Here is an 18,855-nt window from a genome sequence, read left to right on the forward strand (position 1 = left end):
TGGGTCATCATGGGGCCTTTGAATCCTCTTTGCCGAATCCCCCCCGAAGACCATGAGAGGGTCCTTCGGGGTAGATGAAGGGGTGTCAATATCATAGATAGCTTCCCCTAGCGATCGCAAATGTCCTTTGCGTGCTCTATTAGATAAGCCCCCGGAGGCATATCCCCCGGCTATGACATGGATAGATATGTTGGTATCGGCTGAGCTGTGGGCCTCATTCACGACTCTTGAAGCCTTACTCCTTTGCTTATCTTTCGGAGGGTCTTTCAAGTAACGATTAAGCTTCCCTTCTTCTGCTAGCTTATCTAAGGCTTTCTTGAGTTCTCTGCAATTCCGGGTGACATGACCACACTCCCTATGGTATTCACACCAAAGCTTCTTGTTCCTTTGCTCCATTGGTGTATTCATTGGATTAGGCTTGGGGAGGATAGCCTTGTTCTTTATGTCCAAATAGATCTCACGCCTATCAGCATTGTACTTGAGCCCTTCATCATCACTCTCAACCCTTCTTGGCCTCCTATTCCTGTTCTCAGGATAGTTGTCTTCTTGCTTTCTCTTCCCCTTGTTGTTAGCCAAGGGTGCCTTGCACACCTCACTAGCTTCAATGATCCTTTCAGCTCTTTCCATAGCTTCAGAGAAGGTACTGACTTTATCATGCACAAGTTCAAACTTCAGCTTATTGGACTTGAGCCCGAAGAGAAGGGCTGTGAAGGCAACATTATCTTGGAGATCGGGGATAAGCTGGGACTCAGTGTTAAACCTCCTGATATAATCCTTCAGACTTTCACTCTCCCCCTGCTTGACAGTCATCAAGTGTACGCTGGTCTTCGTTTGTCTACTCCCAGCAATAAAGTGTTTTGTGAATTGGGTAGCCAGCATGTCAAATGTTTTAATGCTCCCAGGGGTAAGGTTATTAAACCAGGCCTGGGCTATACCCTTGAGTGTGGTGGGGAAGAATCTACACCACGAGGCCTCACATCCCGTTTGGACTCCCATCTGTGCTTTGTAAGCGTTCAGATGGTCCTTCGGGTCTGTCTTTCCATCATATGGGTCCAACGTGGGGATTTTGACCTTAGGCGGAATGGGTGTGTTCATGATCTCCTCACTGAAGGGGGTGATATTCTTGACAATCCCAAGTCTTCCTGTCCTGGGAGGTGGAGAGCGCTCCGGGCTTCTTCTTGGTGAAGATGTAGGCCTAGGAGAAGTCCTTCTTTGCCTTGAAGTAGCTGAGTTAGCTGTGTTATCTCGATATCTGGTGGAATCACGGTGAGAGTGAACTCTTGTTCGACCTCTCGGGGGTGCATCTTCTTCTTCCTTAGAACTATCCCTCCTTGAGTTGATTATCTGACGGGCATCCAAAGTTCCTTCCCTCAGCCTTCGGTCATTGATTATTTCTCTAGCATCTCTCGGCTGGGTGGGTTGCTTTGACCCCCGCCGGGAGTTGGGAGATTGTCTTGGCTGGGAGCGGTGAGACTCCTGATGCCTGGGACGGGAGGAGGCTTGATGGAGCTGGGAGACATGAGGTTGGGGGTTAAGCTGTTGAGCGTTCCCTAACCCGCCTTGCCCCCCGCCCGGGTTGACAAGTGCCCTGAGGCTTTCTTCCAAGTTTTTGTTGATTTGGAGGGCCAGTTGATCCAAGTCTCGGCGGGTGACCACCTGGGGGCTAGTCACTTCCCCCACGGGGTCACTGCGAGCCTGGGGTATTATCTCCTCGACTACATGAGCATGCCTAGCCGAGAGAATAGGAGCTCGCCTAGTAGCATCTTGGTATGTACTACGGGGACGCCTAGTGTTCACCATGACTTTTTGTTACTTATCCCCACAGACGGCGCCACCTGTTTCTGGAAAACAGAGTTGCTCCTGGGAGTCTTAAAGTATTCCTGGGAGTTACGGTAATAATGTCAAGATGTCTTAAGGCAAAGTCCTAGTAATGTCCGAATTCCCTCCGTTATGCCTTGCTGTCCGAGAGCTAGGCCTGCAAAAGAGAGAGAAGGTTAACTACCCCGGGGGTGTGACCCGGGAAAGCCCCTCCGATGCTTAAGTCAGCGATCGTACTTTAGAGAGAGAAAGTAGAGAGAGAAAGTAGAGAGAGGATTAGAGAATTAGGAAAAAAGTTTTCATTGCTAATGATTGGAGAGCTATTTATAGATGTACTTTCAGGTGGCAGAAGTTGTACTTAATTGGATGGATTAGGGGTAAATCCGTACTTGGTGCTGACTAATGATGGGCTGGATAATGGAGGGGTATTTTCGTAATTCCAGGTCAATGGGCTTAGGACAATGGACTTAGCCCAAACAAGTACGACTAACAATGTGGTAGCCAGTAGCATCCCGAATGACAACACCAGCAGTAGAATTATGAAGACTTGTTGAACCATCAAAATTTAACTTGCAATATCCTGTTGGGGGAGGAGACCAAGAAACGATCGTATCAGTAGTAATGTGTTGAGGAGGAAAAGAAGAGTTATTATCCGAGGGGTAAAGGGAGTCTAAAAAATTCCTTGCTTGCCATTCCTGGTAGAGTGACAAAGCACGGAAGAAAACTGATTGTGTAGAGGGGGTTGTTGATTTGAAAACAGACGCATTTCTGCATTCCAAAGACTCCATATAATAATTACAAACTCTGGAAGCAAGTATTGGGACGAACGTTTAAGGGAAGACAGAAGAGTTAGTTTCCTTATTTTAGATTCACCAAAAGATAGAATTAACTAGGGATAGAGATTTAGAAAATCTTGCGTGGACCTGGTCTACAATAATATTATACACACGTAACTGGCATTATATTTAACATAATGATCCTAGTAACCTTATTTTTTAACATAGTAACCTTTTTTAAAACTTGTATGACATTTAATGTTATTATGAATTTAAAGTACGACATTATATTGAATAGTGACCTAATTTTAACAGTGATTATTATTATTATTATTATTCATATTGACCATTATATTAAAAATTTCGTTAAAAAAATTAACCTCTTATAGCTTTTATAATGTCACACTAACTTATATTTCAACATAATAACCTTTATTTTAATATAGTAACCTTTTTTTTTATTAATAAAACAATCATATTGTCTCTAAATTTGGTGGTCCACAATAAATTAGTGTGAACCAGGTCCATTTAAGAATTTGTAATAGCGATTTACCAATTACCATATCTACATATGCAATTATTAATACACGGTATCACTGTATCAGATAGGCCAACTGCTATAAATTCACAATCTCATACTCAGAAATTGCATCCTGATATCAGAAGTTAACAAAGAAGGCGGAGGGTGAAAAAGAAAGTGATATTGTTGGGTATTGCCCGAATTTTCTAAGCCCATTATTTTGATGGAGTATTAGGTTCATGTTCTAGAAGCTTCCGGATACATCTAGCATAATTGATATTGCTCCACACTTCTCTAGATTTTACTATTAGCTAACTTATCATGCAAGGCCCTAAAATGATCTAGAGAATTCTTGATATTGGAAGTAGCTAGAATATGGTTCATGAATTTTCCAGAACATCGTAGATACATGAATGGTGGAGGAATTTCTGGAATATTCCGGCCATTTCCTCCTAGCTTCATCCACACCTATAAATATATCTTAGAAGAAAAAAAGTTGTAAGCCATAACGAATAAATCTTAAAACTAGTACTCGTAGGAAATAGTAGGGTAACATTAGTACTGATAATTATGTGATAAACAACAGCTAATTAAGAAGAAGTAATCAATGTAATTAGTCTAGTATATGACCTGCACGGCTGCACTACCAGACAAAATATAGTTTATACGAAGGGTCTGTTCTCTTTAGCTTAATTTCAGTTCCGTTCAGCTCCAACCATATCAGTTCAGTTTAGTTCCTAATTTCCTTATCTTATGAATAATTCAATTCAGTTCAGCTCCAATCAGTTTAGTTCCGTAAATCAGAACAGGCTCGAAGTACAAAGAATAATTTCAGGATGCAGCAAACATTAACCATAAATAAATAAATAAAGACAAAATTCATTAAACAACTTGTTAAAAACAATGGCATTCAAATTACATTTGAGAATAAAGGAATCCGACCCAGCTAACAACGATGTTATTATACGTAATAGACAATAGTAAAATATCTATGTCCTGTAAATTTACTGATGATGGTTACGGAAATAGTAGACAAAAACAAGTAAACAAAAAGACCGAATAATGAAACGCCCCAATCTGCTTTATCAGGTCCGATTTCGGACCATGAAATCATACCGAAAATAATCTTGTCCACGATAAGGAAGATGCACAGCCAAAAAAAAATCTCCAGTTGATCGTAGATCAGAGCCATATATAGCAAATGGGTTATGATTTTACGAGATAGAATACAAAAAGATGAATAGGTCGGTGTCGTTTTTGATTTTGAAGAGAGAAACTTGGGAGGAAGAGGAGGGTTGAGCATGAGCAAGGTTTATATTTATATGGTGTGTTCGTTGTGCGTGTAAGGCGGTTGTAAACGTTGTAGTACTCTGTATAATATTAGGAGAGAGAAAATCCTACTCATAGTATAAAAAGAGGGTCTAATTATTTGGGATATGTTTTTACAGTTTTTTTTTTTTTTTTATTTACTTTGTAATATATATATATATATATATATATATATATATATATATATATATATATATATATATATATTTAAAGATATTTTTTTAACAAAAAAATCTTTTTAATGTAGGAATATGATAAGTTTTTTTTTTTTTTTTTTTTTTTTTTGAAGAAGAAGAAGAAGAAGAATGAAAGTAATAAAGGGGATATTTGTTGTTAGTAATTTGGTGTTTACTGTATACGGGCTCTAAAATCAACAAGCCCGCATCTCATACCTGATATCAAAAATCAATAAGAGGTGACTCAAGTGGTAAGCAGTTTGATGTCATTTAAGGGAAGTCTCAAGTTCGAGTCTCGCCTAATGCAGAAAACTCTTGTTAGGAGACTCACTCACCATAAGCCAAGTGTGCAACCCGGATCAGAACCGAATGTATGTAGAGCTAAACTGCAATGATTCAGGTGGGACAAACACAAAACAACAACAAAAAAAAAAATTAAAAAAAAAAAAGTATATAAAAAATTACGGAGTACTAATTAATGATTACATGAGTTATTGTAATTTTAATTTAATTCTCACCAAAAAAAAATTAATTTAATTAAACTGTGATTTTGATTGTGTGTTTTTTTTTTTTTGGATTTATGGTTTGTAAACTTTGTTGAATTTGTATTTTGCATATATACTTTGTGATTAAATCACTACAATGAGCTAATATAGGGTGAAATATAGCAAGTTTAATAAAAATACAAGTATATACTCCAAGACGCCACAGACAGAAGGGTCGTGGTGGATATCGGAGTTGATCCTAGAGTTGGAAAACTAAAATTTGAAAAAAGTCGTGTTTATTCCTATCATAAGATATTATAAACATCTTCTCGACGTACAGCATTAGCTAAAACTAAAAAGACCACAAATTTTCATATATACAGGCTGCATGGACTATTATTTACAAGAAGGAAACAAAAAAGAGGGTTCTAAACCTTTTCCCCCTTATTCAGTATCCTGAAAAGTCAAAATAATCTAAACAAAGTAAGATGTAATCATCATCATCATCTAGCTATCTAAATGCTCGTCTAGTTGCAGTCCTACTGATTTTCTTCTCCGTGTCCTACTGATTTTCTTGCTCCATGGCACGGATGATAGGATTATCTTCCAAGTATTCGTCGTCATCATCATCCAGCTCGTCCAACTCGTCTAATAGAGACTGGTTCATTTTCTTGCGAGATTGTCTCCTGTGCTTCTTTGGCTCCAACCTTGGCTCAGCTAGCGTGACACCCATATCTCCCACCTTGTTCCTGTTATACAATGGCCAAGATGAGTACGAAGCTAATCAAGATTTCAGATTCTCTTGAGCATAATTAATATGATAAATATTTGCAGATCCTATTTTCTACCTGACGTCACCTTCCCTTTTTGTGCCCAATGTCCTTAGTTGGAATTCCTCCCTTACTTTTATTTCATCCAGCAATTGAAAGTAGTACGGATATCTCTCCCAATCCCCAGTTACCACACATCCAGGTTCACCAACATGCAAACAATTGTTGAATGCACATCCATTAGGTTTGTTTTCTTCTAGCTTTTTCTGAATCTGAAGATACAGTTGAACTTTTTATAAGCCATTGTATGTGGGAGAAAATAACAAAAAGAATTGATGGTAGCTATGCTAATGAGCAGAAACAGAAGCTACCTCAGGAAAAGCTTGCGCGAGAGTATGTTTTGTTACTTTCATTAGACTAGGCTGGCTGAACCCTGGGGTATCAGCAAGATATCCACCTCCCGCCAATGGTAGCAAAGACACATTCCGAGTTGTGTGCTTCCCTCTTCCACTCCTAGCAGATACTTCTCCAACTCGTTGCTCCTCAAACCATTTGTTGCCTGAATTCTGATACTTCACAAGAGAGAACGGCTAAGCTATTACAAGCTTCTCAGTTAACATTGTATAAATTACAAGATTTGAGATGATCCAATAAACAAAAGGAAGATAAAACCCACAGGATCAAACAAGCTGCCCTCTTCCATGAGGTTGGGAGATTGACCATTGCTTCGCAAGGCATTAATCAGACTAGACTTCCCAACACCACTTGGACCTACAATAACTGTTGTCCTATCTCTCAAGTAGAATGCAAGGGAATCAAGTCCACGTTTTGACTCGACGCTGCAAAATATGGGTGCATATCCCCACTGACGAAGCCTGGTTTTCCACTCAATCAGAACCTGCAGTGCAGATAAAGCATATGATTGAAGAGCTAGTAAAACAACCATCACAAAAAGAGCATATGCTATTTAATGGCAACACATGAAGTAAATTAAGCTAAGTGCAAAACGAGTTAGCCAAACTATATCTGTTCAGGAAAAGCAGTTATCAATATGAGCGTAAGCTCCAAGCACTAGAAGATTGCACTTCTTTTTCAGATATAATATAACCTCTGATTTCAATCTAGGATCATTACGCTGTATGAGTATGACTACTCTGTAACTCTGTTAATGCTCTGAGTCCTCTGACAAGTATTAACCCAGCTACTCACTCTCACACAAATCAATTTATGAAAAACATACACATTGTTTCTAAGCATTACTGAACACAAAACTGATATGTCTGAAAAGTCGAACAAAAAATTCATTACTTTGGAATGCAGAAGTAGTAAACACACTATTTTCAAAAAGAAAGTGACTTTCTGTCAAATTTTTTAGGCCATTTTGTTAAACAGAACCTGCAAAGGAAAGGGGGTTCTAAATAGAAAGGCAATGAAAATTGCTGCTACTAAGAAAGGAATTGCAAGAATAATGAGGGAAGAATCATAAGCCCCTACTGATTGCACGAACATAGCAAGACAATTCCGAAATCTCACTAAAATGCTACTTGGTACAACACAGTCGCTAATACTCCTTCCAGACTTATTTTCTTAAAAGCAACCCAATTAAACAAGATAGTTTGATCACTACATCTACAATGGTTAATAGCAAATTTTCACAACACCAATTATAACATAAGCTACTTGCATTAGAATATTGTAATCCCCATTGTCTGTCACTTGTGACCTAAGAACTGAGAATACTATTAGCACCAAAAACCTGCATTCTATTGAACTTACTCCTACAACTACAAGTCCTTTACAGTTCACTTCAATACTTTACTCCTGGACGAGTTCACAAAAAGCTACGCACATTGTCTCTGAGCACCATAAGACCCAAAACAAAACAGTAAGCAGCACTCTGAAAGAGTCTCAAACTCTCAAGTCTCAATGCAGATAGTTCATTCAAATTCTGCAAATAACATAACATACCCTCTTCAAAATAATGGTAAAACATAAACATCCATATACTTCCTTGTGTATATATTTGAATTCAATATTGCTAAAATCCGAACCTGCTTTTCAGTAAACTTGCCCCAACTCTACAAATTACACAAATATGTCACTGAACATCATCAAACTCACTCGAAACACAAATTGCAACACCCAAAACATTCTGCAAATAATATAACATACACTCATCAAAAAAATGGGAAAACACAAACATCCATATACTTGCTTGTGTTATAATTTGAATTCAATATTGCTAAAAACCGAGCCTTCATTTCATTAAACTTGTCCCCAAGTCTACAAATTACGCACATTGAGCATCATCAAACTCGAAACACAAATTTAATCACACGATATATCAATGCACTATAACTCCGCCAATCGATCAATACAATACCCACCCAACAGACTTTTGTTGCTCCATAATTTTGATCAAACAATTTATCAATAATAACATTGCAATATCAAGTCCTCCAAAACATGCTTAAACACACAAACATATACACATTTCAGCAGCAAATTCAACAACAAAACCAATCAAATCAATGCAAGAAAACCCGAACCTCGTCTCGAACAAGCTCACATTTGTTCAAAGCCAAAGTAAGAGGGAATCCAGTAGACTCAGCTTCAACCAAAAACCTAGTCAAAGAATACGGCTCAACCTTAGGCTGATCCAACGAAAACACCACCAGAAAATGATCAGCATTCGCAATCGGAGGGTCAGGAATCTCCGATTCACGCGGAAATACATTCTCAATCATACCTCGCCGATCCACCCAATCAATGGACCCCACTAAAACCCTATCCCCAACCAAAACCCTCCGTTTAATCTTCTTCAACACGGCTCTCACCACACACAACAGCTCAATTCCAGCACCTCTTCCAGAACCTTCTAGAACCTTCACATCCTCCTTCTCGGAGGTTCTAGAAGGTTCTTCTGGAGGAGTCGATTGTACAATGACGCGCATGAAGTTGGCTTGGGCTGAAGCAACCATACCTATGGCTTGATTAGGAGAGAGAATATGGGAATTAGGGAGTGAGGAAAGAGAAGAGGACTGTGTATTCTTGGTGTGTGTAGTTTCACGCGCCGCCTTCAGCGCGTTTGATTGAGCTTGCTTGCTCTTGTCGTGGGTGTTTCTGCAGACGATTGTGGTGGTGAGGAGAGAGAATCGGCGCCGGAGAAAGAGGAAGGCGGTGGTGGAGGCAGTGAGATGCGGTGGCGCGTGGTGGCGGAGGAGAGAGAATGAAGTTGCCGCCATTTTTTTGCAGTTTTGTTTCCGGTGATTGTTTGTTTAGTAGGTGGTGGAAGTTTTCAGTCTAATCCATTTTTTTGTTTTTGGTTCTGTTGTTTTTCCAGGGGTTACTGGAGAGTGGAATTTCTCAGAATATTCTAGATGTTTCTGGATTCTTGAAGGTTGGTTAAAACTTAAAAAGGATAATTGGATATAGGTTTGAAATTTGGATTTTTGGTGGTTTGGGTATTTAAATCTTTGCTCTTGTTTGGGGTTTGGGGATATCCAAGAACATAAAGCCCAAAGTTGTTTCTACTAGGACTTTGATAATTTTATCAACTAAAGTGTCGATGATCAAATTGGTCATATTCGAAGTTGTTAAATTAAAGGTGATTATTAAGCAGAGTAACTAGATTGGGAAGTCTGCACATATGCACAGTTTAAATATGAGTTAAGTGGTTATTATAAGATGACTTAAAGGTTGGGTTGATTTACGTGAGGCGGTTCAATCTTGGTTGGTGGAAAGTGAGTCTGATCCATGAATCTTAAGTGGACCGATCCAAAATAGATTTATGATTAGGTTGAAATCAAACAAACAATAAACCAACTTGATGTGCCTAATTGGTTCGAAGTTGACTCTATCATTCTTATCCAATGCTATGGCTACATGCCTACATCATCTAGATCTTATATCACGAAAAAGTACTTTTATTTTAGTGCAATAATTCAATACAAGTTTTGTTTTAGACAACTCAGTAATGTTTTATGTTGAAATTATAGTTTGCACTACATAGTAAAGGAATTTTCAGGTAGCTATTGTTGATTTAGTAATTAGTAATTATTGTTGACCCTTAACTTTAAAACTAACTATGCCTCATCTTGTTGTTGAAAAGTGTGAAATTTTCTGTCTTTTGAAGAAGTAATTTCATATTGGTTTGTTTGGGAATTTTGTGGTAAGTTCGAATTTTTATGAAGGAATCAAGAGGATAAAAAGTTTTTTTAATTTGGCTTAACATATTAGGAACCTAAAATTGAAACCGGGACCTATTAGAATTGTAAGTCTTGAAATAATTCTTGTTGTATAGGTTTCGGCTCAGGTTCAATTTTTGAAATGAACCCAACATGCTCATTTCATTTTTCGAAATCCTATTCAACAAGTTCCAATTCTAATTCCATTTTGATAGGGTACTTTGCTACAGTGGTTTGCTCACCCTTATTAATTACTCAATGGTTTCCTTTTAATTTGTAACTTTAGAAACTAGTTATTTTCCAATGAATAACATCTTACCTTTTATGAACATGTATGACATGAAAATTGAAGACATGAAAATTGAAAACATGAAATAAACATATGATCTACAAAACAAAAATAAAAAAAAAAAAATTAATGCATCTGGCTAGGAAGCTCCCCACAAAGTGAATTGAACTCCTTTTTTCCTTCATTGCTTGTATAAACTCTTCTTCCATAATTTGAGGATTTCAAGGCACAACCAATAGAAGTATGAAAATTCACAACAATTCATTTATTAGGTATGGTAAATTTGTTTATATTTGGTCAAATTTCATCTCATATCATGTTTAGAGACGGGTTTAAAACAAGTTACAAGTGATTAGGTTCAAATTACTATTAAATTTATCTCAAATAAAGAATTTTTATACAAGTTAATTCAAAGAAAAAAAGCTATGCAATAGATAAGAAGATGTTAAAAGCACCAAGAATCTTCAATGATTATCCTAATGTGAACTCATCAAGGCATACACAGATACACTATAAAATCACAACTTGAGGTGAATTCTAATTAAACGACAAAAGCTAGTATAAACCTTCATATTATAAGTAGCACCCTTTCGCTTCTCTTTGATGGCTCAAGCACTTTGAACTTTAAAGAATGACAACATAATTACCATCTTTTTGCAAGTTATGTCTGGAGTTGAAAGTTCTTTTAATTTGGTCTTAGGTCCAACTTTAATTGTTGACAATATTAACGAGAGAAAGTATGTAAACAAATATTTTTTAATAAGAGTATAAATGTCTGTATACTATTTTTAAAAGCTTAAAAAAGAGTCAAGTAACATTATTGAGACAAATAAGTAAATAAACATTTTAGAGAATATAATTGTCTAAACACTATTTATAACAGTTATTTTAATTTATTTATTTATATATTTTTATTTTTTTAAGGTAGGGATTAGACATATGGTTTTATGCCAAGTGTATTCAAAGCATTGACATTATGATTAATAAATAGTTTTGACTTTTTATTTCATTATTTCCATACTATATTCAAATATTTTTGGGATAATGTTGCGTTTTTAAGTTAGGGCCTGTTCACTTCAGCTTAATTTCAGTTCAATCCAGTTCAACTCCTAATTTTCTTCTCTCATAAAATATTCATTTCAGCTCTATTCAGTTCAATTCAGCTCCAATCAGTTCAGTTCACTTCAATTCAGTTCAGTTCAATTCAGCTCCAATCAGTTCAGTTCACTTCAATTCAGTTCAATTCAATTCAGCTCAGATCAAAAAGTCAGAACAGGCCCTTTGTGAGTGATATGAATTATATATAAAAAAAAACCTTTCATTACTAATTTTTTACACTGTACGGATTCAATAATATTATTCTCAAGATGTTGACATGATGGATCAATAAGGTAACCAATTTTCTTAGTTAGTGAGAAATAGATCAATTTTCTTTTCTTGACATGATAAAATGATCACAATTCTAGCTAGAGAGGGATTACCTTATTGAAATGGCCAATAAGGGTTACCAAAAGCCAACATTTTATCTTCGGGTTACCAATAAGAGGGATACTACGTAGACTTGAATCTTTTGCATTGCAACAACTATTATTTTCACATATATAAACACTGATTTTTTTTTGTAAAAAAATTAAAAATCGATTATCTATACTAATTTAATGTTGAGTTTGTATCAACTATTGTAAACGTGCCAAGGTCAAGGTGATTGAAAGAAAATAAAAATCGAACAACTTATCTTGGTATCAATTAATAGAAACAATAATTATAAAGAGAGAAAATTCTCATTTGATCTCAATCAACTTTACAAAGTAAAAACTACAGGGCATATATAAACTTCGAGTAGACTAGTACTATCTATTAAATTATATCCACAATGGAACATATTTAAGAGTTAAGAGCTTACAAGATTGAATCGAGTTCATATCTTACCAATTCAATTGAGGTTGTTTTAATTAGGTTCATGTTTTTTTCCTGTAAATAATTAAGGAACATAATATTCATATGCAAAAGCAAATGTAGTAAACTTCTGTTTGGACCCTATATGCTTGTTTAGTAAACTAATCCTTTATTTTTTTTTTTACTACTTTTGTCTCTTTACATAATATTATACTACTCTTAATCTTTTGTGAATGGTAATTGAAGCATTCAAAGGGGCAAACTTTTGAACAAGTGTTATTTTAAGCGTTAAAAACGTGATTAAACCAAAATCTTGACTTTTGGTGTATAGACAATGACATTAGATATACTCCATTTATTTATATTTTACAAAAACATTGTACCATGAAACATAAAGCAATAAATGAGAAAAATACTTCATATTTGATGTACGAAGATCATCTAAATATCTTTAATATCAGTCAATATTAAAAAGATTTGCCGCCTTAATTTTTCTATTGGCTTTTATTTGGATTGTAATAAATAGCAAATTTGATAGATATGAAACTCTAAAATGTTACTCTGTATTATAATTGTATTAAAAATAAATTACTGATAAAGAATTGAACATTATCTAAAATCGCCATCCACTTGCAAATTGCAACTAAAATGATTGACTTTGTATTTAAAGAAAAAATAAATAAGATACAGTAAAATAAAGAAGTTGTCTAAAGAGTAGTATTATTTGGAGTTGAATAAATGGACAAATGGCACAATTTCGTAAATTAGTATGTTAATGGAATAGATAATTGTAGTACGAGTAGTGTTTAATACTCCGCATATTGCTTTCAATTACGCTATATGTTGTATACTTGTATATAATATAGTATACCTAGCTAACAATTTGTAGTATGTGTTTAATAGGTATATGCCTTGAATTGAATTTTTTGTCTTGACAAAAATAATAATGAAAACCAAGGTATAAGTAATTAAATAGAAAGCTTATGGATAAGTAATGCAAATGGAGAATAAGTAGCCCCAAATTCAAGTAGATGCACAATAAATTTACAAGTACGTAGTTGCCACATTGCTCCTGACGAGGATTATCCTTTGAAAACCTTATCTAGTGTCAACCATTGTTGGATGACTTATTAGATCACACGCATATATGCTGAGGATTAAGCTCAAACTAGTTATTAGCCTGACGATGTAACTTTGGAGTAGGCTCACCAGATCCATTGTTTTAAAAACATGTACTCCGTATGATCTAAGAAATTGGAAAAAATGAATAAATTCTTTTATATAAATTGTTAATTATTATATGTGAACTGCTATACTTATTAAGAATGTGTTTTCTCTTCATGGAGAGGTATATAGAAGTTTTATCGATGGATCATCCAATCTACTATAAGAAATGAGTATCTTTTAATTACAACATATGTTTCATATACAATTGTCCTTCGTAATATACTAAATTCTTTATATATAGAAAATTATGATCGAAAGTGTTTATTTATTTTCATTAGTTATTATTGTTCACCTTTAATGATATACTATGGAATAACAATTATAATACGGTTGTACCATGTACTTCATAAACCTTGATGACAATGCTAGTAATCCCTTTGTTAATCTAATCTATACAATGTCTACTTCACAATAATATTATACTAAGTATATTTGTATCACTTTCAATACATAAATTGAAGCACCGGTGATTGAGTGATTCTTTTGAAGAACATCTTCGTCATCTAAATTGGATTGTTAAAAGAGCTGCTTCTTATATTCTCCAATAAAATTCTCTAACAATCAATTCACTAAAATAAACCTCTCAATTCAACAACCAACCTCTTATCCCTTTTGCCTTAGATTGTTAATTAATGGATTTTAAAAACTACTGTACAATATTTTTCTAGTAAGTGTTAAAGAATTGTCATGTGATGTGATGACATTTGGTTAATTTGTTTTGATATGTATTTACAAAAAAAAAAAAAAAAAAAAAAAAAAAAAGGAAGAAGCTTTCATAAACTAATTTTTTTACTATATAATAATTAAATTAATTAATGGTAAAAAAGATGCATTTTGTGTCGATATCATATTTACACTTTAGTATCACCCTTATTAATTGATACAATGAAATAATTCTAATTAATTTAATATCCCACATGACTATATTTTATATATCACACTATAAAGCACAAAAGCTAATAAAAATATGTTTGAAAATAGTGTCAGAAGTTAGCTAGAACATACGAGTATCAACTAAAAAATTTAAGTTTATTAATTACTTTCTATGTATATACAAAAATAGTGTCATTATCAGATAAATGAACAAATGATAGGCCATTTCTTCCACTTTCGCACATCAACAATTAAGTATATCATTTGAACCACCTTCCAAGTTCCACCTACCATACAGACATGAAAGTTGCTTTAAACGAAGTAGCTAATAAGATTTTTACAAATTCGAATAATTTGTACTACGTATTGGCTAGAGCAACATCACCTGAAAATTCCATTAAAATTCGACAGGTATTTAATTATTTGTACAATTCCATTTAAATTCTACAAATATTTATTACTTTCATTATTTGTGTTAGATGTGGATTTGTTGAACGAGAATACTTGTCAGCAATATGATTGATCAAGTGGCTAAAATGGGTGGTTAATATTGAAATTGTCATTGAGAAAGGAGAATGATTCTAATAGTGATCGATCAAGCCTATATATTATTTTAAAATGTATGAAAAGTCAATTTACTTTATTTTGATGATAGTTACGTAGTACATACATGATAATTTATATTTACATTTTTAATAATATCTCTATTTAGACTGAATAATAGATTGAGATAAGTTATAATTTTCACTTAATTAAACTTAATAGATTTATATGAATGAACTTAGCTGTAAATTATAAACATTTTATTATTACTCCCTTATCTAAACTTGTACTATTTAATCATCTAAACTTTTTTCTCCTTAAAACTTTAACTAAGTAGAAATACGATGAGTAAAAATCAGTCTTTGTGTGAAAAATCATTGAAGATGCACCGCATGATGAAGGTTCATGTATTGGTGATAAGTGCATAAAAACAAACAAGAAAGCACAAGTTTACATGGTTCACTAAAGAAGGTGAGAAAAATTAAAGTTTTTTTAATCTTGAAGGACAAAAAATATTGCTTACAAAATAGTGAAAATGTGAAATACTGGTAGATTAGAATAAAACCAAAGTATGTGTTTATAGAAGAAAAATATGGTAGCCCAACACGACAAATAATGTTAGTTTTGAATGCCCTTGAAGCCTCAAATCAATGTGTATTGTCCCCTGAACCTTAACTTGCTAAGTTGCTAATATAACTAGCAGCAAGACTCCCATGTGCGTCATTTGTAAGGAACAATGCAAATTCAAGGCATATTCTAACAAATGTCATATCCATCTTAATCAACTAACCTTATTACGTAGTTTGTATCTTTGATCTTAATGCATTAAAAAGGGTATATTGCATAGTCACTAAAATAGTTTTCATACTTGTTCTACGGAGTATATCCTTAACAAGTCATCATTATCCTATAATCAATACAATAATTAGTTACATTTTTTTTTAGAGATAGATCTTATTGTATAATCATCTATCATAAATGTTCGTTTGATCATTTACTGTATTACGGAGTATGTATTAATGGAAATTTGAGCTGTATTAAGATGAGAGGAGAAAATTTTCTTTGTGCATTTGTGTGGACTAAAGCATTTTACAAACTATATAGCTCCTCAAATAGACAAATACTACATCATTAGACGACCCAGATTCTCGGACAATAATATGATTAATCATACACCGATACACGTGGAATGACGTGAGGTAGTGGGCCCAATGTGATACTTCATCGTGTGGCCTTCATTTCCTAGTTTTTTCTTCATGAAAAATATAATTCTTAATTTTTTTTTGACATTTTCTTGTAGCTAATTACTTATTCCCTCCGTCCCTAAAAGTTCGACCATATTGGCTTAATTTTAGTCTTAGAATAATCAATCCATTTGCATTTAAATACCCATCAATTTACAATAATATTTGTGCAAAATTAGGTACCTCATATAAAATTTTGTTTTTTCATGTATTTTTAATATTTTCTCTCTCTACTTTTTTACAAACCCATGTAAATTTATCTTTTCAATATATTTTTATTTCTTTTTACTTAACTTTCTTAATACCCGCAAAATCAACTTAAAAGGGTCGTTTTTTGGAGACGGAGAGAGTATTATTATTCTCTTTAATTTGTTACACCACATGAGTTGTATGTGGTTGGGATTTTCATGGAGGATTATAAAACTTTAGAAATTTGGTTGGTGTATTTGATCACTACCTAATCTAATAACGAAACATTCCACTCCTTACATCATTTTTGATGTGTGAAGTGTGATGGGTATATTTACAAGAATCCAAGTCCGATCCAATTAACACCTTGAAATTTGGTTTGAGGTAATTTGAACAAAGACCGTTTCTTGATGTTATAAATTATGCTTTTATAACATCAAGCGATTGGTACTCTGATTTATATTTATACCACTTGATGTAATAAATAAATTTGACATTCATGAGGTAGACCATCTGAGTTTTGTCATTAGAAAAAGACAAAAGCTAACGAACATCTTGGTAGCATTGGATAAGCTATCTAAAAGTAGAAAGATTAAATTAAAATGAACATTAATTATACCGATTGACGCGTGATTTTATCATGCTTATTCAAATTAATACCACTTTAAATATTATTTTAAATACTTATCCAACACCCTGTGGACGTTCGTTAATCGTTAGCAAGATCCTTAGAAAAATTCTTCCTTTATATTGCAGTTAGATAGATTGGATTTTTTTTTTTTTTTTTTTTTTTTTTTTTTTTTTTTTTTGTGCAATATAAATGACAAAAATCTAGTCAATTAGCTAGGAATAGTTTAGACATCTTATCCTCTATTCCTATCTTCTTGTAATGAATTTCATCCTGGCAACGCAGCTATTATAAGTCATGTACTACCTCCATTGACAATTATTTGCAACATATATCAAAAAAGGTGTTAACTATTACTCCCTTCGTTTTTAAATATTTGCTTCATTTCTCCATGCGCGGAGTTTTAGGATAAATTGAAAAAAGTAATAAAATATGGAGGTAGTGGGGTATGTGGAAGAATAAAAAATTGTAAAAAGCAAAGGTAGTGGAGATAATTAGAGGTGAGAGAAAATGAAATTAATTAAAATATGATTCATGGTGAGTCCATTAGGTAGAGAAATTAATTAAATATTGTAAAAACTTTCCAAATAAGGAAATGGAGCAAGTATTTAAAAACGGCAGAAAATGAAAAGTGGAGCACATATTTAAAAACGGAGGGAGTATTTGCAACAAACTTATTTCTTTCCTATTTTAGTAACTTTTTTCCGTTAAAATGACCAAAATACCCTTATTTAAAAATTATTAGCACATAATATTACACATAATTACAAAATATTATAACCTTAATCTAAATTATTTTTTTTTCTCTCTCCTCCTTCATCTCTCAGTTTATCTTTCTCTTTCCTCCTTCATCTCTCATTTCATCATCTTAATATCTCATCTCTCTTCAAATTTCAATTCATCCTAATTGTGGGTTTCAGATCTGGTTATTCTTGGGTGGTTTGCTTGATTCATGGTTAGATATAGTGGCTTGTAGGTGGATTTGCAAGTTTGTGGGGGGTGGTTCGTGGGTGAATTTCGGTGGTTGTTGGGTTGATTTCGTGGTTGTTGGGTCGATTTCGGTGGTTTTTGGGTGATTTTCGTAGTTCGTGGTTCATGGATTTCGGTGGTTCTTAGGTGGATTTTGTGGTTCGTAGGTGGTTTTCGCTGGTTGTTGGGTGGATTTCGATGGTTCTTGGGTGGTTTTCGTGGTTCTTGGATTTCGGTGGTTCTTGATAGATATTATAGGATTATTATAATATTTGTCACAGAGTAGGATATATTTGTATATATTTGTGATATAGTTTGTATTCTTATCGTACTAGGTTTCCTAACAAGATTAGGACTAGTATTGTAACACTATATATATTATTCAATGGTACACACTCCAACCCAAGGAGTTTTCCCGAAATCTAACATGGTATCACAGCCTAGATTTTTTAGGGTTCCACAAAATTAATTTTTTCCTAAAAAATTCGATCCTTTCTTTCTTCCGCATACTCTAATCTCTCGTGGTTAATTCATCACTAAATTTGCTACCTTTTTCTTTTTGTCTTGTTTGCTGCCACATCAAGCCTTCAAATTATTTTAATTTGACTTACAGTAGCATAGTTTTTCGGTTTCCTTAGCAATGGCCAAGGATGATCAACCACCCACACCTCCTCCTCCTCCTCCCTCAAACGACTACCACCCTGCAAACTCCATCAGCAACATTCGGAACGAAGTTCCAGAAATTCTTGACCGTGACAAAGGGAATTATGGTAGTTGGGTTGAACTCTTCGAAATACATTGTCATTCCTGCAATGTTATCGATCATATAGATCCCAAATCACCTCGTCCTACGGACCTCACCTCGGCGCAGTGGAACCGCCTTGACTCAATTGTGAAAAAGTGGATTTATAATACAATTTCTGCAGACCTACGGAG

The 18,855-nt window shown here is 34.2% G+C and overlaps 1 protein-coding gene across 2 annotated transcripts; it reads right to left on the reverse strand.

Moving 5' to 3' along the window:
• Positions 1-5,306: 5,306 nt before the first annotated feature.
• Positions 5,307-9,294, reverse strand: LOC145582723 (small ribosomal subunit biogenesis GTPase RsgA 1, mitochondrial-like). 2 transcript variants are annotated; one of them, XM_081639722.1, is made up of 5 exons: positions 8,424-9,294; positions 6,551-6,772; positions 6,246-6,446; positions 5,953-6,146; positions 5,307-5,853 (listed from the first exon to the last, which is right to left on the reverse strand). In XM_081639722.1, exons 1-5 carry the CDS (start codon positions 9,117-9,119, stop codon positions 5,667-5,669), a joined length of 1,500 nt encoding a protein of 499 aa, XP_081495848.1. In that variant the 5' UTR covers positions 9,120-9,294; the 3' UTR covers positions 5,307-5,666. The 2 variants fall into 2 exon arrangements, with proteins under 2 accessions (XP_081495848.1, XP_081495849.1); XM_081639723.1 differs by having other exon boundaries at positions 5,308-5,853; positions 6,246-6,440; positions 8,424-9,293.
• Between the last annotated feature and the right edge of the window lie 9,561 nt (positions 9,295-18,855).

Source organism: Chenopodium album, chromosome 15 (genome assembly GCF_948465745.1).
Source record: "Chenopodium album chromosome 15, dcCheAlbu1.1, whole genome shotgun sequence".
NCBI lineage: Eukaryota > Viridiplantae > Streptophyta > Magnoliopsida > Caryophyllales > Amaranthaceae > Chenopodium > Chenopodium album.

Excerpts from the sequence above, each read along its gene's own strand:
- LOC145582723 (XM_081639722.1), bottom strand. The coding sequence starts at position 9,119 with ATGGCGGCAACTTCATTCTCTCTCCTCCGCCACCACGCGCCACCGCAT. Across the intron at positions 6,447-6,550 it reads AGGGCAGCTTGTTTGATCCT|TATCAGAATTCAGGCAACAA; the intron begins GTGGGTTTTATC and ends TCTCTTGTGAAG. Across the intron at positions 5,854-5,952 it reads AAAAGGGAAGGTGACGTCAG|GAACAAGGTGGGAGATATGG; the intron begins GTAGAAAATAGG and ends ATTGTATAACAG.